The sequence below is a fragment of the Oratosquilla oratoria genome, chromosome 8 (assembly GCF_046742065.1).
Source record: "Oratosquilla oratoria isolate Oo_2021 chromosome 8, ASM4674206v1, whole genome shotgun sequence".
NCBI classification, from domain to species: domain Eukaryota; kingdom Metazoa; phylum Arthropoda; class Malacostraca; order Stomatopoda; family Squillidae; genus Oratosquilla; species Oratosquilla oratoria.
Genome location: NC_134784.1, coordinates 11,500,182 through 11,527,701, shown reverse-complemented (window position 1 = coordinate 11,527,701; position 27,520 = coordinate 11,500,182). Strand labels below are relative to the sequence as shown.

The 27,520-nt window shown below is 37.7% G+C and overlaps 1 protein-coding gene across 3 annotated transcripts in view; it reads right to left on the bottom strand.

Annotated features, from left to right (window-relative positions):
* Positions 1-24,758, bottom strand: part of Papss (3'-phosphoadenosine 5'-phosphosulfate synthase) — a 181,185-nt gene extending 156,427 nt beyond the window's left edge. The window contains exons 1-2 of one of the 3 annotated variants that reach the window (XM_076188912.1): positions 24,489-24,756; positions 6,680-6,796 (exon numbers count right to left, since the gene is read on the bottom strand). In XM_076188912.1, coding sequence (XP_076045027.1) covers positions 6,680-6,688 — 9 coding nt within the window. In that variant the 5' untranslated portion in view covers positions 6,689-6,796; positions 24,489-24,756. Of the gene's footprint in view, positions 1-6,679; positions 6,797-24,488 lie in introns of all 3 variants that reach the window. The other 2 variants (XM_076188909.1, XM_076188911.1) reach the window with 2 other exon arrangements.
* Between the last annotated feature and the right edge of the window lie 2,762 nt (positions 24,759-27,520).

Below are 27,520 nucleotides of genomic sequence, written 5' to 3'. Positions count from 1 at the left end.
GAAAGAATTCTCTTATTTTATCAAAGTTTGTTTTTTCATACATCATTCTTCCTTTTCTATATTGTTCATTTCTTTTCATGTATTTTTCCTCATTTAGTTCCAGTTCAATCAATATGTGGTCACTTTTACTTATTGGTGTTTTATATTTAATCTTTTCCACTATTTTAGGTTCAGATGTGATTATTAGGTCTAGTCTCGATGGTTCTTCATTTCTATACCTAGTGTTCTCCTGTATCTACTGTGTCATTGTATGGTCAATAATCATCTCAAGTAGAACATTTCCCCATGACCCGTCTCCACCCTTTACTGTCATCTCTTCCCAGCAGACTTCTTTGCAATTAAAGTCGCCCATCATAACTATTCTTCCTCCATCTTCCATTATCTTATTCAATGTTATCTTTGTGTCTTCTAACATATTTTTATGTTCACTCTCTTCCCATGAGGCTATTTTTGGAGGCACATAATTTATCACGAACTTTCTGCTCTTCTTATTTCTGTCTTCCACTTCGATCATAATCATCTCTACTGTATTCTTTCCATATGTGACACACCTCACGTTTATATCCTTCTTAGTCAGGAACATAACTCCACCCCCTTGTTTTGTCTGTTTCTAATCCAATAATTATATGCATCATTACCTACACTGTTGGGTGGTAGTGGACCTTTTAATTTCGTTTCTACAATTCCCATTATCTCCGGTTCTTTTTCCTTCAGATAATTATTCAGCTCATTCATTCCTGTTATTAATCCATCTATATTTGTGTAAGACACTTTTAGTTTTCTGCCACTTCCATTGTATTCTCTGTTTCCCTTTTGTTTTTCTCTAGTATGTCGTATTTCCTTATTTTCGTATTCACTACTCTCCAATAGAATTTCTCTTTTTCTGACTCTGTTCTGTTCTCGTTTTTTTCCCTTAACTTCATGTCTTTTCTTTTTTTCCTCCTCTCTTTCCTCTTTATTCATTTCTCTTTTTATCCATACCTTTTTATATTGTTCACTTGTTGCTAGTTTCCCTGTGTTTGCTAAGATATTCTCTGCCGTCATTTGTGACCTGAATTTAATCTTAATTGGTCTGGACTTACCTGTACTATACTTCCTGAGTCTATACATCTCTTCAATTTGTTTCATGATTTCAAGTTCATCTTCCTGAACTAATTCTAGTAAACTGCTTACTTTTTCTTTTTCCTCATTCATTCTTGTGGTTCTATTTAGGTCATATTTCTCTTCCATTGCTAATATAATTATACATTTCTTTTTATCTGCTAAGTCCCTTACTATATTCTCCTTCTGTCTCATCACTTTAATAACTGAGTCTTCAAATTGTTCTTTCATTTGCTGTTTAATTATGTCAGTAAATGCAACTCTACTGTTTTCTTGGATCTTTTTCCAACCCTGTGCTTCCTTTCCTATGGCCTCTTTATTATCTTTATTATTCCTCTTTAATTCCTCATTCTCCTCTTTTACTTCTTTTAACTGCCTTTTTAAATCTTCTATCTCTTTAGTTAAGTTTTTGTTAACCTTCTCAAGTTCTTCCAGTTTTTCAACTCTTTGCGCAATCTTTGCTACATTACCGAACCTCTTCTCCCAATGTTCAGTCATTTGTTCAAGTTTTTCCTCTAGTCTTGCCAATCGGGGGAGGTTGGTACCCTCCCCCCCTCATTAAATCCCTGAAAATTATTTTCTTCATCTTCCATTGTGCTGCTCATATCTATATTTCTAATCTTAATGCTTTTACTGATATTTTCGATTTCCCCAGTGTCGTCAGCTGATCTTTTGTTTACATTTTTCCTGCTGTCAGGGGGAGCCCATTCGTCTCCCTCCTCATTTTCTTCCATTTCCCTCAGTAATCCCTCCCTTTCTCCCCTTTCATTACCTTTTTATTACACCATGAGAATTCCCCTTCCCTACAAACACAATAAGGTACTTCCTCGTAGTTAAGATCCACGAAAACTGTGTTTTTTTCCAGAGTTCCAATCCACACCGTGAATCCGACGAAAGTGTGTATGTGTATTTACCTAGTTGTATTTTACGGGAAGGGGAGCTATGCTCGTGGTGTCCCGTTTTCGTATCTCATTTTATCTAAACTATTTTTAAATTCATGTATTGTTTTTGCACACACCACTTTCTCATCTAACTTGTTCCAACTGTCTATTACTCTGTGAGGAAAGCTGTTCTTTTTCACATCTCTTCTATAGCTGTCTTTTTTTATTTTCTTTCCATGTCCTCTTGTATTTCTGTCATCCCATTTTATCAGATTCTCTCTATCAGTAATTTCTATGCCTTTCATGATTCTGTAAATAGCTATCAAATCTCCTCTCTCTCTTCTTTGCTCTAGTGTCTGTAGTTCAAGTTTTGCTAGTCTCTCTTCATATGATAGTTTTGAGAGTGTTGGTGCCAATTTTGTAATTGCTCTTTGTATTCTTTCAAGTTTTTTATGCATTTTTTTGCACTTGGTGACCATATCGTTGCTGCATATTCCAATCTTGGTCTTATCAGAGTGATTAGAATTTTCTTCACCATTTCTTCATCCAGGTATGTAAATGCCACTTTGATTGTTCTTATTAAATTATAGATTTCTCCAAAAATCTTATTTATATGTTTTTCAGGTGACATATTATTCATAACAATGACTCCCAGGTCCTTTTCATTTTCTACTTTTTTTATTCCTTCTTCTCCCAATTTATATGATCCTGTTATTCTGTTTTTACTTTTCCCAAATTCCATTATACTACACTTTTTTGTATTGAACTCCATCTCCCACTTCCTACTCCATTCCTGTACTATATTTAGATCTCTTTGTAGTGATTCACAATCTTCTTCCGTGTTCACTTTTTTCAATAGTTTTGCATCATCTGCAAAAAAGCTCATATAGCTTTCAATTCCTTCATCCATATCATTAATATATATAGCAAACATTATTGGGGCCAGAACTGTTCCTTGTGGAACACCGCTTATTACTTCATCCCATTTTGAGTGTTGATCTCTTATCACTACTCTCATTTTTCTTTCTTGCAAAAAGTCTTCCATCCAATTTAGTAGTTTGCCCTGTATTCCTCCTTCAGTTTCTAATTTCTTAAGCAACTTCTTATGTGGTACTTTGTCAAAAGCTTTTTTTAGGTCTAGAAATCCACAATCAGCCCATCCATCTCTTTCTTGTATTATATCTATTAGTCATGAATAGAAACATATTAAATTGGTGACGTATGATCGTCCTTGTCTGAATCCAAATTGCCTTGGATTGAGCACATTGTTTTTTTCTAAATATTTTACCCATCTATTTTTGACAATTCTTTCACAAATTTTTGCTATTGTACTTGTTAGAGAGACTGGCCTATAGTTGTTAGGGTCTTCTTTATTTCCCCCTTTATATATAGGTACTATATTTGCTTTTTTCCAATCTTCTGGAACTTTACCTTCTTTCAAGGAACTGTTTATTATGCTATGTATTATGTCTGCTAGTTCATTCCTGCATTCTTTCAAAATCCAGTTTGCTATTTCATCTGGTCCATGTGATTTTCTGACATCAAGATTACTCAAGTGGTTCAATATTTCATTCTTTGTTACTTCTATTTCTTTCCTAGGGGGGACTTTCTCTTTCCATTCGATCTCTTCAGGTTGTATGTTCTCCCTTGTAAACACGGATTTAAAATGTTTGTTCATAATTTCCGCCATTTCAATTTCCTCTGTGTATTCAACTCCTCCTCGTCTTAATTTCTCCAAATCTTGTTTGTTTTTCAGTTTGTTGTTTACAAATCTGTAGAATAGTTTTGGTTGATCTTTACATTTTTCTATGACATCTTTTTCATATTTTCTCTTTTCCTCTCTGCACGCTTGTACATATTCATTTCTATAGCAAGTATATATTTTCCATTTTTCTGGTCTTTTGTTTTTCTTCCATTTGGTCCAAGCTTTGTCTCTTTTGTCTTTTATCTCCCTACAACTTTTGTTGTACCAGCATTTTACATATTCTTTTTCTTGTTTTTGTCTTGGGACATACTTTTCTACTCCTTTTTTATAGATTTTTGTCAAAATATTCCATTTCTCTTCTACTGTTGTATCTTCTTTGTGTATTCTTTCCCAGTTTTCATTTTGGAAGAATTCTCTTATTTTATCAAAATTTGTTTTTTCATACATCAATCTTCCTTTTCTATATTGTTCATTTCTTTTCATGTATTTTTTCTCATTTAGTTCTAGTTCTATCAATATGTGGTCACTTTTGCTTATTGGTGCCTGGTATTCTATCTTTTCCACTATTTTAGGTTCTGATGTGATTATTAGGTCTAGTCTCGATGGTTCTTCTTCATTTCTATACCTAATGTTCTCTTGGATCCATTGTGTCATTGTGTGGTCAATAATCATCTCAAGTAGGACACTTCCCCATGAGTCTTCTCCACCCTTTACGGTCATCTCTTCCCAGCATATTTCTTTGCAATTATAGTCGCCCATCATAACTATTCTTCCTCCATCTTCCATTATTTCGTTTAGTGTTACTCTTGTGTCTTCTAACATGCTTTTATGTTCATTCTCTTCCCATGAGGCTGTTTTTGGGGGCACGTAGTTTATTACAAACTTTCTGCTCGTCTTATCTCTATCTTCTACTTCTATCATAATCATCTCTACTCTATTCTTCCCATATGTGACTCTCTTCACGTTTATATCCTTCTTAGTCAGGAACATAACTCCACCCTTGTTTTATCTTTCTGTTTCTAATCCAATAATTATATGCATTGTGTCCTATGCTGTTGGGTGGTAGTGGGCCTTTTAATTTTGTCTCAACAATTCCCATTATGTCTGGATCTTTTTCTTTCAGATATTTGTTCAGTTCATTCAGTCCTGTTATTAATCCATCTATATTTGTGTAGGATACTCTTAACTTTCTGTTATTTCCATTGTATTCTCTGTTTCTTTTGTGTTTCTCTCTTTTATGTTCCATTTCTTCAATTTCATATTCACTACTCTCCAGTAGAATTCTTGTTTTTCTGTCTCCGTTCTGGCCTTGTTTTTTTTCTTAGCTTCATGTCTATTCCTTATTTCCTCCTCTCTTTCCTCTTTATTCATTTCCCTTTTTATCCATACCTTTTTATATTGTTCACTTGTTGCTAGTTTCCCTGTTTTGGATAAGATATTCTCTGCCGTCATTTGTGACCTGAATTTAATCTTAATTGGTCTGGTCTTGTCTGTACTATATTTCCCAAGCCTGAATTTCTCTTCGATTTGTTTCATTATTTCTGGCTCATCTTCCTGAACTAATTCTAGTAAATTTCTTACTTTTTCATTTTCCTCTTTGGTTCTTGTGGTTCTATCTGGGTTATGTTTCTCTTCCATTCCTAATATAAATATACATTTCTTTCTATCTGCTAAGTCTCTTACTATATTCTCCTTCTGTCTCATCACTTTAATAACTGAGTCTTCAGTTTGTTCTTTCATTTGCTGTTTGATTATGTCAGTAAATGCAACTTTACTGTTTTCTTGAATTTTTTTCCAACACTCCTTGTTGTCCTTATTATTCTCCTTTAAGACTTTATTCTCCTCTTTTACTTCTTTTAACTGCTTTTTTTAATTCTTCAATTTCCTTAGTTAAGTTTTTGTTCGCCTTCTCTAGTTCTTCCAATTTTTCAACCCTCTGCACAATGTTGTTAACATGACCGAACCTAAGTTCCCAGTGCTCGATCATCTTATCGAGCTTCTCTTCTAGTCTTGTTAATCGGGGGGGGGGGCTTGTGTCCCCCCCCACCCTCTTTAAATCCCTGGAAAATATTCTCATCACCTTCTGCTGTATTGCTCTTATCTATACTTCTGATCTTTACATTTTTGTTAGACATTTCGTCGTCGCTAAATTGGTCCGGACCTCTTTTGTTTAGATGGCGTCTGCCTGCCTGGGCCAAGTCCTCACCTTCCTCATTTCCTTCAGTAATCCCTCCCCTTCTCCTTTTTCCTCACTTTCCCCTACACCACGAGCAATTTCCCCCCACCCTGTAAATACAATAGGTACTTCCTTTGCTTCGGGATCCACGAAATTTCACTTTTTCTTCAGAACGTCGTCTACGCCGTCCGTTCGTTGAAGTGTGTGTGTGTGTGTGTACATATATATATATATATATATATATATATATATATATATATATATGTATATATATATATATATATATATATGTATATTAATCTATTTTCAACCACATTATCTTTTCACTTTTAATTCCATGTCATCACGATCGATGATCTCTCTTGATGGCGCGGTGGTTAGTCACTGTTGACTTTGGTACGTCTGAGCTGGGTTCGAGTCCTTGGCTTCACTTCGTATCAGTTTCCGCATATGTCTCCATCGAGCGCATTGTTAGTCTCAATAGTAATGACATGGAATTAAAAGTGAAAAGATAATGTGGTTGAAAATAGATTAATATCTGCACTGGGGACCATTCAGTGTGTGTGTATATATATATGTGTGTGTATATATATGTATATATATATATATATATATATATATATATGTATATATATATACATATATATATATACATGTATATACACATATATATATACACATATATATATATATATATATATATATATATATATATAGACATGTATATATAGATATATATAAATATGTATAAATATATATGTGTATATATAATATATATATACAGAGTGAGAGAGAACCTGGATAGATCACACAGACCTTAGCCATTTGGATGTGATCCGGCTTTCAAGCAGGATTTGACCTTGGACAGTGCAGTGATGATTTGGCAAAGCAGAAGGCTTGTCTTGCCAGCACTCCCTTCCACTTAAGAGCAGACTGGAAAAAGGGGGAGAAATAAAAAATGCTTACATAACCACAAATCATGCAAGGAAATGTGACAAAAAGGTTCCACAGGGAAATCGCTTCCCATCTATTACTCTTTTTTCCAATGCAACCATGACTGCTTATATTTTACAACAGTCTTTCCTAAATGGTAACCTTATCATTTCAAGCTTTTTCGTTTCCTTGTTCCATTAAACATGCATATTCAACTGGCAAAAAATAGAACTTGCACATCTACACAAAAAGCAACATGAATCATCATTTTAAGGCATGAAAAGGTTACATAACTCTCTCAATAATATGTACACCACAAATTACATGATTCAGTATAATGTCACAAAATTCTCCTCTTGGAGGAGGCTAATATGGTGCTTTCTTATGGACTTTTGGGAGCAGGAAATTTAATGTAGCACTTCCTTTATATGATTCCTCCCTGTCTTCCCTATTTTCCATACAAGAGGATGGGGAGGGGATTGCCATGTAAGTGAAGCAGCCTTGCTGTGGATATGCTATGTGTTGCTTCATTGCTTCTAACCAGGGCAGTGGGCAGAAGACAGGGATGACCCTTCATCCACAAGGAGCTAAGATAAGAGGGAAACAAAGGTGGTGGATGGAACTGGAATGGGTGGGGGTGGGAGTGGGTGTGTGCCTTTGAATTGGTTACTTCCCTTATTAGGGGAACAAAACCCTTGGTATACAGACAAATAATGCTAAATGGCCAAGCAATTTTGAGCATTGTTACACTGGTGGAATTCAAGAGTGGTGGTAGATAGACTATTCTTCTTTTTTGCGTGTGTGTGTATTTACCTAGTTGTATTTTACGGGAAGAGGAGCTATGCTCGTGGAGTCCTGTCTTCATATCTCGTTTTATCTAGACTGTTTTTAAATGTGTGTATTTACCTAGTTGTATTTTACGGGAAGGGGAGCTATGCTCGTGGGGTCCCGTCTTCATATCTCATTTTATCTAAACTATTTTTAAATTCATGTATTGTTTTTGCACACACCACTTTCTCATCTAACTTGTTCCAACTGTCTATTACTCTGTGAGGAAAGCTGTTCTTTTTCAAATCTCTTCTATAGCTGTCTTTTTTTATTTTCTTTCCGTGTCCTCTTGTATTTCTGTCATCCCATTTTATCAGATTCTCTCTATCAGTAATTTCTATGCCTTTCATGATTCTGTAAATAGCTATCAAATCTCCTCTCTCTCTTCTTTGCTCTAGTGTCTGTAGTTTAAGTTTTTGTAGTCTCTCTTCATATGATAGTTTTGAGAGTGTTGGTGCCAGTTTTGTGATTGCTCTTTGTATTCTTTCAAGTTTTTTTATACATTTTTTTGTACTTGGTGACCATATCGTTGCTGCATATTCCAATCTTGGTCTTATCAGGGTGATTAGGATTTTCCTCACCATTTCTTCATCCAGGTATGTAAATGCCACTTTGATTGTTCTTATTAAATTATAAGTTTCTCCAAAAATCTTATTTATATGTTTCTCAGGTGACATATTATTCATAACAATGACTCCCAGGTCCTTCTCATTTTCTACTTTTTTTATTCCTTCTTCTCCCAAATTATATGATCCTGTTATTCTGTTTTTGCTTTTTCCAAATTCCATTATACTACACTTTTTTGTATTGAACTCCATCTCCCACTTCCTACTCCATTCTTGTACTTTATTTAGATCTCTCTGTAGTGATTCACAATCTTCTTCAGTTTTCACTCTTTTCAGTAGTTTTGCATCATCTGCAAAGAAGCTCATATAGCTTTCAATTCCTTCATCCATATCATTAATATATATAGCAAACATTATTGGGGCCAGAACTGTTCCCTGCGGGACACCGCTTATTACTTCATTCCATTTTGAGTGCTGATCTCTTATCACTACTCTCATTTTTCTTTCTTGCAAAAAGTCTTCCATCCAATTTAGCAATTTACCTTGTATTCCTCCTTCATATTCTAATTTCTTAAGCAACTTCTTATGTGGTACTTTGTCAAAAGCTTTTTTTAGGTCTAGAAATGCACAATCAGCCCATCCATCTCTTTCTTGTATTATATCTATTAGCCTTGAATAGAAACATATTAAATTGGTGACGCATGATCGTCCTTGTCTGAATCCAAATTGCCTTGGATTTAGTACGTTGTTTTTTTCCAAGTATTTTACCCATCTACTTTTGATAATTCTTTCACAAATTTTTGCTATTGTACTTGTTAGAGAGACTGGTCTATAGTTGGTAGGTTCTTCTTTATTTCCTCCTTTATATATAGGTACTATATTTGCTTTTTTCCAATCTTCTGGAACTTTTCCTTCTTTTAAGGAACTGCTTATTATGCTATGTATTTTGTCTGCCAGTTCATTCCTGCATTCTTTCAGAATCCAGTTTGCTATTTCATCTGGCCCATGCGATTTTCTGACATCAAAATTACCCAAGTGTGTCAATATTTCATTCTTTGTTACTTCTATTTCTTCCATAGGGGGGACTTTTTCTTTCCACTCAATCTCTTCAGGTTGTATATTTTCCCTTGTAAACACTGATTTAAAATGTTTGTTCATAATTTCTGCCATTTCCATTTCCTCAGTGTATTCAACTCCTCCTTGTCTTAATTTCTCCAAGTCTTGTTTGTTTTTCAGTTTATTGTTTACAAATCTGTAGAATAGTTTTGGTTGATCTTTACACTTTTCTATAACATCTTTTTCATATTTTCTTTTTTCCTCTCTGCACTTTTGTACATATTCATTTCTATAACCAGTATATATTTTCCATTTTTCAGGTCTTCTGTCTTTTTTCCATCTGGTCCAGGCTTTGTCTCTTTTGTCTTTTAACTCCCTACAACTTTTGTTGTACCAGCATTTTACATATTCTTTTTCTTGTTTTTGTCTTGGGACATACTTTTCCACTCCTTTTTTGTAAATTTTTGTCAAAATATTCCATTTCTCTTCCACTGATGTTTCTTCTTTGTATATTTCTTCCCAGTTTTCTTGTTGGAAGAATTCTCTTATTTTATCAAAGTTTGTTTTTTCATACATCATTCTTCCTTTTCTATATTGTTCATTTCTTTTCATATATTTTTCTTCATTAAGTTCCAGTTCAATCAATATGTGGTCACTTTTACCTATTGGTGTTTTATATTCAATCTTGTCCACTATTCTAGGTTCAGATGTAATTATTAAGTCTAGCCTCGATGGTTCTTCTTCATTTCTATACCTAGTGTTCTCTTGTATCCATTGTGTCATTGAATGGTCAGTAATCATCTCAAGTAGAGCATTTCCCCATGAGTCATCACCACTCTTTACTGTCATTTCTTCCCAGCAGATTTCTTTGCAATTAAAGTCGCCCATCATAACTATTCTTCCTCCGTCTTCCATTATTTTAGTTAATGCTATCTTTGTGTCCTCTAACATACTTTTATATTCACTCTCCTCCCATGAGGCTGTTTTCGGAGGCACATAATTGATCACAAATATTCTGCTCTTCTTATCTCTGTCTTCCACTTCTATCATAATCATCTCTACTGTATTCTTTCCATATATGACACCTTTCACGTTTATATCCTTCTTAGTCAGGAACATAACTCCACCCCCTTGCTTTTTCTCTCTGTTTCTAATCCAATAATTGTATGCATCATGTCCTACACTGTTGGGTGGTAGTGGGCCTTTTAATTTTGTTTCTACAATTCCCATTATGTCTGGTTCTTTTTCTTTCAAATAATCATTCAGCTCATTCAATCCTGTTATTAATCCATCTATATTTGTGTAAGACACTCTTAGTTTTCTGCCACTTCCATTGTGTTCTCTGTTTCCCTTATGTTTTTCTTTTGTATGTCGAACTTCCTTAGTTTCATGTTCACTACTCTCCAATAGAATCTCTCTTTCTCTGACTCCGTTCTGTTCTCGTTTTTTGCCTTAGCTTCAATTCTTTTCTGCTTTTCTTCCTCTCTTTCCTCTTTATTCATTTCTCTTTTTATCCATATCTTTTTGTATTGTTCACTTGTTGCTAGTTTCCCTGTTTTGGATAAGATATTCTCTGCCGTTGTTTGTGACTTGAATTTAATCTTAATTGGTCTGGTCTTGTCTGTGCTATACTTTCCGAGTCTAAATTTCTCTTCGATTTGTTTCATAATTTCTGGTTCATCTTCCTGAACTGATTCTAGTAATTGGCTTACTTTTTCATTTTCCTCTTTGATTCTTGTGGTTCTATCTGTGTTGTGTTTCTCTTCCATTCCTAATATAATTATACATTTCTTCTTGTCTGCTAAATCCCTTACTATATTCTCCTTTTGTCTCATCACTTTAATAACTGAGTCTTCAGTATGTTCTTTCAATTGCTGTTTGACTATGTCAGTGAATGAAACCTTATTTCCTTCTTGGGTTTTCTTCCAATTTTTACTTTCTTTAGCTATCGTTTCTCTGTTTTCTTTACTATTCTTCTTCAATTCCTCATTCTCCACCTTTACCTCTCTTAACTGTCTTTTTAGGTCTTCTATTTCATCAGTTAAGTTTTTATTCGCCTTTTCCAGTTCTTCCAATCTTTCAACCCTTTGTAAAATGGTGTTCATATGACCTAACCTACTCTCCAAGTCCTCGATCACCTTATCAACCTTCTTCTCTAGTCTTGTCAGTCGGGGGGGGTTTGTGTCCCCCCCACTCTCTTTAAATCCCTTGAAAATATTCTCATCACTTTCTACTGTATTGTTCCTATCTATACTTCTAATCTTTACATTCTTATTAGACATTCCGTCGTCCTCCAGCTCGTCTGTTTACTTTACGGTGGTCTGTTTGGACCAAGTCCTCTACTTCCTCATTACCTTCCATTTTCCCAGCAATCCCTCCCCTTCTCCTCTTTCCTTACTTTCCCACTACCCCACGAGCAATTTCCCCCCACCCTGTAAATACAAAAAGGCACTTCTCTTTGCGTTGGGATCCACAATCTACACTTTTCTTCAGAACGTTCTTCAAGCCGTCCGTTCGTTGAAAGTGTGTGTGTGTATTTACCTAGTTGTATTTACCTAGTTGTATTTTACGGGAAGGGGAGCTATGCTCGTGGGGTCCCGTCTTCATATCTCATTTTATCTAAACTATTTTTAAATTCATGTATTGATTTTGCACACACCACTTTCTCATCTAACTTGTTCCAACTGTCTATTACTCTGTGAGGAAAGCTGTTCTTTTTCAAATCTCTTCTATAGCTGTCTTTTTTTATTTTCTTTCCGTGTCCTCTTGTATTTCTGTCATCCCATTTTATCAGATTCTCTCTATCAGTAATTTCTATGCCTTTCATGATTCTGTAAATAGCTATCAAATCTCCTCTCTCTCTTCTTTGCTCTAGTGTCTGTAGTTTAAGTTTTTGTAGTCTCTCTTCATATGATAGTTTTGAGAGTGTTGGTGCCAGTTTTGTGATTGCTCTTTGTATTCTTTCAAGTTTTTTTATACATTTTTTTGTACTTGGTGACCATATCGTTGCTGCATATTCCAATCTTGGTCTTATCAGGGTGATTAGGATTTTCCTCACCATTTCTTCATCCAGGTATGTAAATGCCACTTTGATTGTTCTTATTAAATTATAAGTTTCTCCAAAAATCTTATTTATATGTTTCTCAGGTGACATATTATTCATAACAATGACTCCCAGGTCCTTCTCATTTTCTACTTTTTTTATTCCTTCTTCTCCCAAATTATATGATCCTGTTATTCTGTTTTTGCTTTTTCCAAATTCCATTATACTACACTTTTTTGTATTGAATTCCATCTCCCACTTCCTACTCCATTCTTGTACTTTATTTAGATCTCTCTGTAGTGATTCACAATCTTCTTCAGTTTTCACTCTTTTCAGTAGTTTTGCATCATCTGTAAAGAAGCTCATATAGCTTTCAATTCCTTCATCCATATCATTAATATATATAGCAAACATTATTGGGGCCAGAACTGTTCCCTGCGGGACACCGCTTATTACTTCATTCCATTTTGAGTGCTGATCTCTTATCACTACTCTCATTTTTCTTTCTTGCAAAAAGTCTTCCATCCAATTTAGCAATTTACCTTGTATTCCTCCTTCATATTCTAATTTCTTAAGCAACTTCTTATGTGGTACTTTGTCAAAAGCTTTTTTTAGGTCTAGAAATTCACAATCAGCCCATCCATCTCTTTCTTGTATTATATCTATTAGCCTTGAATAGAAACATATTAAATTGGTGACGCATGATCGTCCTTGTCTGAATCCAAATTGCCTTGGATTTAGTACGTTGTTTTTTTCCAAGTATTTTACCCATCTACTTTTGATAATTCTTTCACAAATTTTTGCTATTGTATTTGTTAGAGAGACTGGTCTATAGTTGGTAGGTTCTTCTTTATTTCCTCCTTTATATATAGGTACTATATTTGCTTTTTTCCAATCTTCTGGAACTTTTCCTTCTTTTAAGGAACTGCTTATTATGCTATGTATTTTGTCTGCCAGTTCATTCCTGCATTCTTTCAGAATCCAGTTTGCTATTTCATCTGGTCCATGCGATTTTCTGACATCAAAATTACCCAAGTGTGTCAATATTTCATTCTTTGTTACTTCTATTTCTTCCATAGGGGGGACTTTTTCTTTCCACTCAATCTCTTCAGGTTGTATATTTTCCCTTGTAAACACTGATTTAAAATGTTTGTTCATAATTTCTGCCATTTCCATTTCCTCAGTGTATTCAACTCCTCCTTGTCTTAATTTCTCCAAGTCTTGTTTGTTTTTCAGTTTATTGTTTACAAATCTGTAGAATAGTTTTGGTTGATCTTTACACTTTTCTATAACATCTTTTTCATATTTTCTTTTTTCCTCTCTGCACTTTTGTACATATTCATTTCTATAACCAGTATATATTTTCCATTTTTCAGGTCTTCTGTCTTTTTTCCATCTGGTCCAGGCTTTGTCTCTTTTGTCTTTTAACTCCCTACAACTTTTGTTGTACCAGCATTTTACATATTCTTTTTCTTGTTTTTGTCTTGGAACATACTTTTCCACTCCTTTTTTGTAAATTTTTGTCAAAATATTCCATTTCTCTTCCACTGATGTTTCTTCTTTGTATATTTCTTCCCAGTTTTCTTGTTGGAAGAATTCTCTTATTTTATCAAAGTTTGTTTTTTCATACATCATTCTTCCTCTTCTATATTGTTCATTTCTTTTCATATATTTTTCTTCATTAAGTTCCAGTTCAATCAATATGTGGTCACTTTTACCTATTGGTGTTTTATATTCAATCTTGTCCACTATTCTAGGTTCAGATGTAATTATTAAGTCTAGCCTCGATGGTTCTTCTTCATTTCTATACCTAGTGTTCTCTTGTATCCATTGTGTCATTGAATGGTCAGTAATCATCTCAAGTAGAGCATTTCCCCATGAGTCATCACCACTCTTTACTGTCATTTCTTCCCAGCAGATTTCTTTGCAATTAAAGTCGCCCATCATAACTATTCTTCCTCCGTCTTCCATTATTTTAGTTAATGCTATCTTTGTGTCCTCTAACATACTTTTATGTTCACTCTCCTCCCATGAGGCTGTTTTCGGAGGCACATAATTGATCACAAATTTTCTGCTCTTCTTATCTCTGTCTTCCACTTCTATCATAATCATCTCTACTGTATTCTTTCCATATATGACACCTTTCACATTTATATCCTTCTTAGTCAGGAACATAACTCCACCCCCTTGCTTTTTCTCTCTGTTTCTAATCCAATAATTGTATGCATCATGTCCTACACTGTTGGGTGGTAGTGGGCCTTTTAATTTTGTTTCTACAATTCCCATTATGTCCGGTTCTTTTTCTTTCAAATAATCATTCAGCTCATTCAATCCTGTTATTAATCCATCTATATTTGTGTAAGACACTCTTAGTTTTCTGCCACTTCCATTGTGTTCTCTGTTTCCCTTATGTTTTTCTTTTGTATGTCGAACTTCCTTAGTTTCATGTTCACTACTCTCCAATAGAATCTCTCTTTCTCTGACTCCGTTCTGTTCTCGTTTTTTGTCTTAGCTTCCAGTCTTTTCTGCTTTTCTTCCTCTCTTTCCTCTTTATTCATTTCTCTTTTTATCCATATCTTTTTGTATTGTTCACTTGTTGCTAGTTTCCCTGTTTTGGATAAGATATTCTCTGCCGTTGTTTGTGACTTGAATTTAATCTTAATTGGTCTGGTCTTGTCTGTGCTATACTTTCCGAGTCTAAATTTCTCTTCGATTTGTTTCATAATTCCTGGTTCATCTTCCTGAACTGATTCTAGTAATTGGCTTACTTTTTCATTTTCCTCTTTGATTCTTGTGGTTCTATCTGTGTTGTGTTTCTCTTCCATTCCTAATATAATTATACATTTCTTCTTGTCTGCTAAATCCCTTACTATATTCTCCTTTTGTCTCATCACTTTAATAACTGAGTCTTCAGTATGTTCTTTCAATTGCTGTTTGACTATGTCAGTGAATGAAACCTTATTTCCTTCTTGGGTTTTCTTCCAATTTTTACTTTCTTTAGCTATCGTTTCTCTGTTTTCTTTACTATTCTTCTTCAATTCCTCATTCTCCACCTTTACCTCTCTTAACTGTCTTTTTAGGTCTTCTATTTCATCAGTTAAGTTTTTATTCGCCTTTTCCAGTTCTTCCAATCTTTCAACCCTTTGTAAAATGGTGTTCATATGACCTAACCTACTCTCCAAGTCCTCGATCACCTTATCGACCTTCTCTTCTAGTCTTGTCAGTCGGGGGGGGGGTTGTGTCCCCCCCACCCTCTTTAAATCCCTTGAAAATATTCTCATCACTTTCTGCTATATTGCTCCTATCTATACCTCTAATCTTCACATTCCTATTAGACATGTCGTCATCATCCAACTCGTCTTGGGGTCGTTTGTCTACCTTACGGCGGCCCGTCAGGGCCATTTCCTCCACCTCCTCATTACCTTCCATTTCCCCAGCAATCCCTCCCCCTCTCCTCTTTCCTTACTTTCCCACTACCCCACGAGCAATTTCCCCCCACCCTGCAAATACAAAAAGGCACTTCTCTTTGCGTTGGGATCCACAATCTTCACTTTTCTTCAGAACGTTCTTCAAGCCTTCCGTTCGTTGAAAGTGTGTGTGTGTGTGTGTGTGTGTGTGCACGCCTTTTCCTACCATCTTACTCTCCTGCATTCAAAGATTTATTTTCACCTTACCTTTTTAATCTTAGGCTATTTTCACCCCTACTTAAAATAAAATAAAAATTACTGCCAAAAAAAATTGCAGTCACACTGATTATAGCAAAATGTGAATATACAAAGGATAGAGCACATGTGTCCAAAGGGTGCCAGAATCAATGAAAGGATGTCATTTTTGCCAGAACATCAGAAATGACCAGAAATTTGATAAAAATATGTCATACACTATCAAAAGGTCCCATAGCATGCTGTTTCACTAATTTGTGGGGGTAAATTAAGATGAAAGTATTACTCCTATCACAATACTGCTGCTATTACATAAATAATATGCATTTGATCAATACTACCTTCACTATGATAGGATTCTGTAAATCCCAGCCAATATGAAGCAATACCTATCCTCCCCTAACTGAAGGCCTCAGAAAATTACATAATAATGGTGATAATGTCATGTTTGTGCCAATGCTCCTGTCACAATTTACCATTTATAGTTCTGTAGCAATCTATATTTGACAAAAATAATCACAAAATTCTAATAAAAAAACTTTGATTGCATACAGGAAAAAGATGGAGATAACTCAGCAACAGTTTACTTGTGACCGGCTTATAAGAAATATAGTGCTCGGGTGCATCTAATGACTATGAAAGTTATGTATCAATACAGAGAGATTTAAAAAAGACAATAAGAAAAAGAAAATGACAATACGAAATTAACATCGCTGATAAATCCAAAGAGAATCCCAAAGAATTCTATAGTTACATTAGAGATAAAAAGGTTGTTCGGAATCACATTGGTCCACTATTATCTGCTGACAGTCAACTTGAATATTCAAATGTAGGAATGTGTAATATCTTAAACAATTATTTTAGCTCGGTATTCGTAAACAAAACACCTCAAAGTGAATTCCAAACTGAAACCTGTGAAAAGTCTAGGGTAAACTTACTACGGTAAATATAACAAAAGAAAAAATTAAAAGGTGTATAGATAAACTCAAAGTTAATAAAACACCAGGGCCTGACGGTTAGCATCCAAGAATCTTAAAGGAAATTAAAAATGAGATTGTTGTTCCATTAGAAATTATTTTCAAGAAACCCATCATATCCAGAGATGTCCCAAGAGAATGGAAGCTAGCTAACGTTACTCCCATATTCAAAAAAGGTGACAAAAAGAAGCCAAATAACTATAGGCCTATAAGTTTGACTTCAATTGTAGGAAAAATAATGGAAACTATCATCAGAGATGCTATCGAACATCATTTAGAAAGTAACCATTTGATAAATGATAGCCAGCATGGTTTCAGACGTAAATGTTCTTGCATGACTAACTTACTCGAATTCTACAACACAGTTATCTCGAATTATGACAAAAGAAACAATATAGATTTAATATATCTAGACTTTGCAAAAGCTTTTGATACCGTCCCACATGAAAGACTACTTACTAAATTAGCTTTACACGGAATAAGTGGTAGCCTATTAGGTTGGACTAGTAATTGGTTGAATGGTCGAAAACAGAGAGTTGTTTTAAATGGAAAAACTTCTAGATGGAAAAATGTTACAAGTGGAGTTCCTCAGGGTTCCGTTCTTGGGCCACTTCTATTCATAGTACAGTATATATAAATGATATAGACCATGGACTAAAATCTACTGTTTCCAAATTTGCTGATGATACAAAACTGTGCGGAGTGGCAAATGATCACTCAAACCAATTAGATATTCAAGAAGATTTAGATCAATTACAGCAATGGTCTGAAGAGTGGATAATGAAATTTAACATAAGTAAATGCAAGGTAATGCACATAGGTAAAAATAACAGTAAGTACGATTACAAGTTATTTGGAAATTCGTTAACAAAAGTGGATAGTGAAAAATATCTCGGTGTAATTATCAGTAACGACCTCAAATCATCCAAGCAGTGTATTTCAGCCTCTGAGAAAGCAAATAAGATTCTAGGACTGATTGCGCGATCTTTTGATTTCAAAAGTCCTCACTCATTAACATACATACATACATACATATACCAAGGCTTCTTCCCCCTTCCAAGGGAGGTAGCCAAAAAGGGGAAGGCATAAAAACACTCCCACCCATTTCATCCCTAAATACACTCCACACCCCTCCCACCCTTCCTCTCATCTGAGCACCTCCTGGATGACGGGTCATCCCTGCACCCTGCCCACCGCCCTGGGTCAGAAGCAGTGTCGCAAGACACAGTACATCCACAGCAAGGCCGCTTCATTTAATCGGCGACCCCCCCTCTCCGTCCCCCTTTGCATATAAGGCGAGGACGGGGAGAAATCCCTTCGGGCTGCGTCAAAATTTACTCACACATACTACCCCACCCCCCCGCCCATTCCTCCTCATGCAGTCACAACATCATCCATATACAACCATTCTCCACTCACCTCTGTCTTCCGTCCTCTCCCTTCCTTCCTCAACAGACATTCCCCTCTTCCCCAAAGCCCCCTTCACCCCATCCATCCACCTCATCCTAGGACGTCCCCTCATGTTCACTCCCTCCACATCTGCCTTCCATACCTCTTTTACTAGTCTTTCTTCACTCAGTCTTTCCATGTGTCCAAACCATCCTAATATTCTTTCATCAACCCTATCTCCCAAATCCTTTTTCACCCCTGTTCTCCTCCTCACTTCCTCATTTCTCACTCTATCCAGCCTAGTAACCCCCATCATACTTCTCAGACACCTCATCTCAAACACATTCAAACTCCTTCTCTCTTCTTCCCTTATGTTCCACGTTTCTGCCCCATACAGTGCTGTTGGCACAATCACTCCTTCATACAGTCTCCTCTTCGCATCCATTCCCAAATGTCTATTCCTCATTACACTCTTTAAACCACCAAGGCATTTACTCGCTTCTCTCAATCTACATTCTACCTCCACCTTCACTCCACCTTTTCCTGCTACACTTGCACCCAAGTATCTAAAACTATCCACTTCCTCCAGTCGCTCTCCCTTAATGTTCACTTCCAGTCTACTGCCACTTTCACCCCTTGTACATCTCATCACCTTACTTTTACCCACATTTATCTTTAGCTTTCTTCTATCACATACTCTCCCAAACTCTGCCACCAGCTTCCTCAATCCCTCCTCTGACCCTGCCACAAGCGCAGTGTCGTCCGCAAACAACAGCTGGCTCACCTCCCACTTTTCTCCATTTTCTTTAACCATCTCCAATCCCTGACTCACTACCCTAGCATTCACCTCTCGCACCACCCCATCCATGTATAAGTTGAACAGCCAGGGTGACATAACGCATCCTTGACGAAGTCCCACCTTTACTTCAAACCACTCACTCTCTCCATTTCTAATCCTAACACATGCTCTACTACTCTCATAAAAACTCTTGACAGCTCCCAAAAGCTTTCCTCCTATCCCATAAATCTGCATAACCTCCCACAGTGCCTTTCTGTCTACCCTATCATAAACCTTTTCCAGATCCATAAAAGCCCAAAAAACACCCTTCCCCTTTCCTATAGCTTTCTCACATATCTGTCTTACCACAAAGATCTGATCTACACAACCTCTACCCGTCCTAAATCCACACTGTTCCTCACCAATTACTCCTTCTGTTCCTCTCCTAATCCTCTCAATTAAGATCCTCCCATAAGCCTTCCCTACTACACTCAACAGGTTAATCCCTCTGAAATTACTACATTCACACTTGTCCCCTTTTCCCTTGTAAAGAGGAACTATACAGGCACTTCTCCAGTCCTCCGGTACTCTACCCTCTCTCCAGCAAACATTAAATAACCTCACCAACCAGTCCACCATCACTGAACCTCCCTTTTTCAGACATTCTGCATGGCATCCATCCAGACCAGGTGCCTTACCTGCTTTCATCATCTTTACAACTGCCTTCACCTCATCCTTCCTTATTTCTCCTCCATTCTCCTCACTCATTTTCTTCGCATTTCCCACTGCAGCTATCTTTCCTTCCCTATCCTCCTTCACATTCAGCAACTCCCTAAAATATTCTGCCCATCTTCCCCTCACTGCCATCTCTTCCATTATCATCTCTCCATCTGTACCTTTTACCTTTTCTTCCCTACTTGATTCGCCTCCTCTTCCTCTCTTAATTTCTTTCCAAAACATCTTTTTATTACTTTCAAAATTTTCTGTCATACTCCTACCCCATTTCACATCTGCTCTCCTCTTTGCCTCCTTTACCTTTTGCTTTACTTCTCTTTTCTTTTCTTTGTACGTCTCATATGACTCCCCTGTCCTCTTTTGCAACCAATCTGTGAATGCTCGCTTCTTCTCTTCTACAACCTTCTTTGTTTCCTCATCCCACCATTCACTACCCTTTCTTCTATTTCCCCCTGTCCTTCTTGTTCCACACACCATCCTTGCACACTTTAAGACTCCCTCCTTGAACCATCCCCATTCCTCCTCCACACCCATCTCTGCTCTATCCTTTACTCCCTCCCACTCCTCCTTCAGCTTCTTTTCGTACTCCTTCTCCTTTTCCTTTTCATTCAAGGAGTTCACTCTAAGAACCTCCCTACCTTTTGTCCCTTTCCTCCTTCTCCATCTATCCTCCACTCTCAGCTTACCTTCCACCAAAAAATGATCTGATATTCCCCCACCCTCTCCCCTTAGCACATGTACATCCTTAACTCTTCCTATCATAATCCTATTTACCACTACATAATCCATTAGCGCTCTATCTACCACCCTTCCCTCCACCACCCTCTCCCATGTGTACTTATGCTTGACTTTCTTCCGAAACACTGTATTTGCTATCATCAACTCTCTTTCTAGACACATTTCCACCATCAACTCTCCACTACGATTCTTTCCTGGAACTCCACACTTCCCAACCACTCCATCGATTGGACCATTTCCACCCTAGCATTAACACCCTATGCATTAAGGTCTCCCAGTACTATTACATTGACATTTCTTCCTAAACCCTCTATGCACTCATTTAAATCTATCCAAAAGGCCTCCCTTTCTTCCATGCTCTTCTCACTGCCAGGCCCATATGCACTTACAAAGACCCACATCTCCTTTCCCAGTTTCACCTTCATCCACATTATCCTTGAGGAAACCTCCTTCCACTCCACTATCTGTTTACCTATCTCCTCACTTACTAGAATAGCCACCCCTTCCCTCCCTCGCCCTCTCTTCACTCCTGATAACCTCCCACTTACACTCCCAAACTTACACTCACCCTTCCCTTTCAACTTAGTTTCACTCAAAGCCAACACATCCATCTTTCTTCTCACAAACATACTACCTATCTCTTCTCTTTTACGCTCATCTGTACCACATCCACACACATTAAAAGACCCAAACCTTAGGGTGCTGGCCCGAGGCCCTCCAGCACCCCTTATGCCTTTCCTTTTCTTTTTAGGAATCTGCCCCTTGGGGCTACAGGGAGAAGGATGCCTAGTCCCTCTCCCCGTCCCTTTCTTCTCGCCTCTTACGATCCAAGTGGGAAACTTGGTGGCAGTATTCTTTTCCCCCACCACAGGGAATTCCCCCATCACAGAAAGAGAATACTCAGAGAAATGGTACAGGACAGCAACAAGGGGTTGGGGGACAGCATAACGGAGGGACAGTCGTAGTATAAAAGTGTCATCATTTCTCTATGAACAGAATTTCTTCTATCATAGACAAAATGATGTGTGGCTCTGGTCCGTAGGGGCGCCCCATATAGACCCTAAAGTATCGACTGCATGCTACTTTGCCACAATAACAAGCAGCCAATACCTCACTCATTAACAAGCTATATAAATCGTTAGTTCATCCACATTTGGAATATGCTGTTTCCGTATGGTCACCGAATCTCATCAAAGACATTGACAGACTGGAAAAAGTACAACGGCGAGCCACAAAACTGATTCCAAATACCAAAAATAAATCATACGAAAATCGACTAAAACATATGAATCTGTTTTCCCTAAAAAAGCGTAGACTCAGAGGTGAATTGATACAGGTCTTTAAGATTTTAAAGGGAATTGACATCAAAAGTGACAAAATTTTCACATTGAATGAGAATCAGACAAGAAACAATGGTCTCAAACTGTCCGGAAATAGATTCAATTTAGAAGTAGGTAGAAACTTCTTTGCCAACCATGTAGTTAATGAATGGAATAAACTTCCTGCACAGGTAGTGCAATGTAGTTCAGTTCGAAGCTTTAAGAATCATTTAGATAAACACCTAAGCAAGATGCTGTAATGATTATAATTTATTTTATATTATTTGTTTTTGTTTTGTTATCATTTGTCTGTGATTTTCTTTTATTATTAGTTATATGTCAATTTATTATCATTTACTATTTACCTGTTTGTTTATTATTTAACTATACCTATGCATTTACTTATGTATTTTATTTGTTATTTACATTATTATAGTTTTTATTTATTGTTTTATTATTATTATGATTTTTTCTTTTTTTTTTTTTTTTTTTTTTGCATCCAACCTAGATATGGACCAAAAGGTCTCCTGTCGGTATGCTCCGCCTTTGTAATCCTTTGAAAAAATAATCCAAATCTATAGAATCAACAGTAAACAGTAAACATTTACCTCTTATATAGCCCAACTTAATGTGACCTAAGTCTAATTACAGTTGGTATTAATCAATTGACTTTTGACTTGAGATTTATGGACTGGAAACCTACAGTCCCACAATGGATTAAAATTGTCCCTGAGCCTTTCCACCTACACAATATAGCAGAAATTAATAACAGAGATAGTTGCTAAAAATGATACACTGACAAACAGTGCCACAGCAACTGCTTGAGATGCCATCTTACTTTTTGTAGATGCAGTGGTAATGAAACTCTGGATTGATATCTGCTTTGTAATAGTGTAGGACTGTTTCTCTTACCCGATAAGGGAGCTAACAAAAAAGGAGCAATAAGCAGTTCTCAGTTCTACTTATGAAAAGTGAAGAAAATACAAAGTTTATATAATAATATCTTGAGCACAATCTGAGGACCGTGTGTCAGCCACTTGAGACCTTAGAGTAGAAGTGAAAAAATTAAGAAGTTTAAAGGTTGGCAGCAGGGAGATAGAGGTTCATGCAAATATGTTTCTTCATTTCTTCTTTTTAGCTTTGAAAGATTTTTTTTTTTTTTTTTTTAAGGAATGGTTACATTGGGTCAAGTTTGGCTATATTAGGTTAGGAGCTATTGGAGAACATAAGTTGGTCAATTTATAGTCTCACCCAACCATAAAATTTGATATGTGGCTTATGTGTTCCTGGTGAGAAATGTGATATGAACGATGGTGTACATCATTTCCATCGGAAATACGTACTTTTGAAGTAATTAAGTATTGAAGTTATGCACTTATGCCTACATCTCCCGAATTATCTGGGGGGACGTGTGGGAAATCGGGGTTTTTGGGTGGGGGAGACTAATAAATGGAGTAATGCGTATTGTCAAACAGGTGTAAAATGAAGAAGAAGACTAAAGAAACCCATAAAAAACAAAAACATCCCATATCGGCGGGTACCGCACGCGGCGCCATGTTTGTTTACTAACGATTGTAAGTATTTGTGAGTAGTGTTTGATTTAGTTCAGCCGCTCGCACAAGACTTGGTAACTAAGTCAACTAAACTAACCTAACGTAATGGAGGTAACGTTAGTTTACAGTTAGGAAGTCTTGCGCGGCTGGAGTGGACTTCGCTAAGTGTAACAGATCTAGCGAGACATTTTTCGAATCGTTGGTAAAAACGAAGGTGACTAAGGCTGGACTCCGGCCCTAAAATGTGATTTTTATTATTTTGTTTATATTTTTTAAGTGTTTTTGTTCATTTTATACCTGTTTTGCAATGCACATTATTCCATTTATTAGTCTACCCCACCCAAAAACCCCGATTTCCCACACGTCCCCCCAGATTGTTCAGGAGATGTAGGCATAAGTGCATAACTTCAATACTTAATTACTTCAAAAGTATGCATTTCCAATGGAAATTATGTACACCATCGTTCATATCACAACATTTCTCACCAGAAACACATAAGCCACATATCAAATTCTATGGTTGGGTAAAACTATAAATTGTCCCATAAATTTCTTTGCGTGATTTTTTAACTTCACCGAGATAGCTCTCTGACAACTTATTCTCCTGCCGTCAGTCCTTCAACTTGGGGTAATCTAAGCCAGCGTAACCTAACCCAATGACCCTAATTTGATATTTCATGATATATTAGATGAGGATTTTTTCCAGTAGCAACATCAGTTATATTTTATAATATTATTTCAACTAGACCGGGGTGTGAACTGATATACTGATCTTATATAAATATTTGGAATTAAGGTAAATTATTCTCGTGTTCTACCCTGACTTAATATCGTATTGTCCAACATCCCATCCCTGTTCACAAGAATACAAGGTGGGGAGGGAGAGAGAATGGGACTTTTCTAGGAAAAAATTATAAAATAATCCTAAGACATCTATACTACCATACTACAATGGTCTACAGAGTACAGTCGAACATCAAAACATATTGGGGAAACACATACATTTCACTACAAAGTAAGATCATTGGTCTCTATTAGAGCTACTTACTGTTTTCTGCTTCTTATGCTCCGACATATTTGCGACACCGTGCAAATTTTAAGGCGTGTTATGAACTCGCAAATTACACTTAATTATCACACCTATCCACTCCACGGACACGTCCCGGTATAACTACAGTAGTCCTTGCATTTAGTAGTGTTTGATTGCAATAAAGTTATTCTTATAATTTCAGAAACTTTAAAATTTGTATAGTAAGTAAATCCCGAGTGTATTACTACAAGAGTTTTTCGTCTATACATGTAAACAAAGTTGACACGGATTCTAGCAACAGTTTGTTTACATTTGATTAGCGGTTGGCATGACAAAATGCATAAAGTATTGATTTGTTCTATACATGGTTTCTATAAAAGAAATCATGACGTGTAATCAACACAGAATCACATTATACAGTTTCTCAACTTTCAGAACTATATGTACGTCCTGTCTGTGGAAAAGCGCTAAGTGTTTCTTCGTGTGGTTAATTTGAAGTGTAGATTAATCCTGGTACTACGACCCGGCAAAACGTATTTCACTGCGTGACAATTTGCCAGTGTAATCTTCACTGCCCGAGGCAGGATGTGTGTAGTGACGCGCCGCTGGTCAAAACCAGACTGGCTGCTACACAACTTGAACTTTGAACTTGAAAATTTGGGAATATGATTCCCACGGGCTTTTATGATGAACCCGTATGGAGGGTGATTCAGTGTATGAGTGTGTGTGGTTTGCCACACCCACTCATACAACCACTAGATGTGCATACATATGTGATATATGCAGGCACATCCCGATGAATGCACCCTTTGCTAACATTAACAGTGCATGAAATCAATATTAATAATCAACATGAGAAATAGATTAAAGGGGGGCTGACACTCCACCAGCCGATGCAATTCAAATTGGCTAAGGTGGCTGCATAGGCGGCGCACAAGACCCTCAGATCTGGTCGGGGTCCCTCTCCTCGGAAAGGCAGTTGCGGGACAATGCTGGAGGTGGTGTTCAAGGGTGGCTTCTGGGTGACGACAATCAGTGGCGGTTCTTCCTATGGGCGGTCGCCCAGGGCGGCACTTGGGAGGGGGCGGCATTGCCCCCTTCCAAATGCAGATCAAGCCATTAGCGCCTGAGTCTATCTAAACAGAATGTATAAAAGGAGAGAGAAAGAGACGGACTTTGACGCGTACGATACTCGTAACGAAGAGAGAGAGAGAGAGTTGATGACTTTGCAGCTAGGAAAGTGAGAAAAGCAAGGATTTAGATGGGAGTTGTATTGTGGTCCAATAAATTCAGTTTATTTATTCCTTTTTTGCAAGGTTTGTAAAATTCGCAAATTATTTACTTTTATTCTGTAGTAGCAATGAATATTTCAATAAAAAGTTGTTTTGTGAAAGTTTTGGTCGTCTTAAACTTCTTATTTACATTGTGGAGGGGTAGAAGCCAAGCATTTTATGTGCATTGTGGAAGGGGGGCGCCGATGGTGAGGTTCGCCCAGGGCGCCATGTAGGCTAAGTCCGCCACTGGCGACAATGGTGGCATCTTCTCTCTTCTGGTGTAGAATTTCTCTAGATTTGCCAGAAACAACGGTCGTCCAGCCACAGACGGAAGAGAAGTTTCCACTTTTCTAGGTGTGGAGCGAGGAAGTACAAGGGGCTCGTAGTCGGTGACTGCCCTGTACCACCTCGCCCTTTCTGATACCTCTGCCTCCAGTCTGTGCTGAAGGAACCGTTGTACCTGGTTAAGAACCCTGGTCCGTACGCGCAACTGGTTTCTGCTAAGAGGGACGACAACTTCGATTTCGGGTGTTTGGCGCGCCGCTTCTGCTGCCGCATCGGCTAGCTCATTGCCTGGGACGCCCACATAGCTTGGCACCCAGTTGAGCGTAACACTCCTACCTTGCTGGTGTAGCTTCAGCAGGAGTGCTAAGACGGAGGTCAGGAGGTGTACATTGTCGCTGGGCTGTGTTGTTTCTAAGCTGCCTAGCAGAGACTGTGAGTCCTTGTGGACCACCACAGGACCAGTTCGAGATATTTGAGCATGAGCTAACGCTCCTTGGACTGCTATGGCCTCAGGTTAGAGAGTGGACGCATGATCAGGTACACTCCTGCCAAAGGTCAGACTATCCGTCACGAAGGCAGCCCCCGCACTACGAGGCCTGTTGGGGTCCACGGAACCATCCGTATTATAGACCGCCATTCCAGGTCCCAACAGTGCGCGGATGCCCTAATGGTCTGCGCTCGTACTCTTTCCTGGTCACATAACTTCTTCTTACTGGGTAGCTTTGTGACAACGAAGGCTGCAGGTATCGACAGCCATGGAGGTGGGAACTTGAACTGTGGGCGAGGAGAGCCCCTACCCTTTTCAAGGAGAGCACTGGTGAGCATGAAGGAGTCCAGGAGTCTAGCCGCTTGAGATAGCCAGGTACCGTAGTGGATAAGGTTATCCACCCGTCCCAGAGCTATCACAAGGTTCTGACTCAGCTCAGTTATCCTGGGGCTCTGGACTATCTTGGCAAGAAAGTTCACCTCCAGCCTTCTGACCCGTGATGTTAATGAAGGCAATGAAGCCTTCATCAGAAGGTTAACTGTCTTGGTCCAAGGTTGAGCTCCCAAGATAATCCTTGCTGCGGCATTTTGGCAAGGCTCTAGGTCTTCAAGGCTCTTGGTCCACCAAACTGCGGACTGCTTGCACGTAGAATATGCGAAGGACCTGGTGCGTGGCACCAAGTGCCTTCCCCGCCATTGCTCTCATAACTGTGGTTCTCGCCTTCAGTCTCTCCCTGAAATAGGATAGTTCCTTCTTAAAGGTAAGCCTCTCATCAATCCAGACCCCCAGGTACTGAAATTGGTGGGCCCAGTCCAGCCTAAGGCCCTGGATGGTGAGGTGTTCCCCCTCACTCCAGAGTCTTAACGCCATGGCCTTCGATTTTGTAGGGAAGATCTTTAACCCTAACCTGCAACATTCTGTCGCTACAGTGCTTAAGCAGCGCTGGGCCCTGCTGAAGCACCGCCGTTTCCCAGTAATTATGAGCGCAAGGTCATCTGCATAAG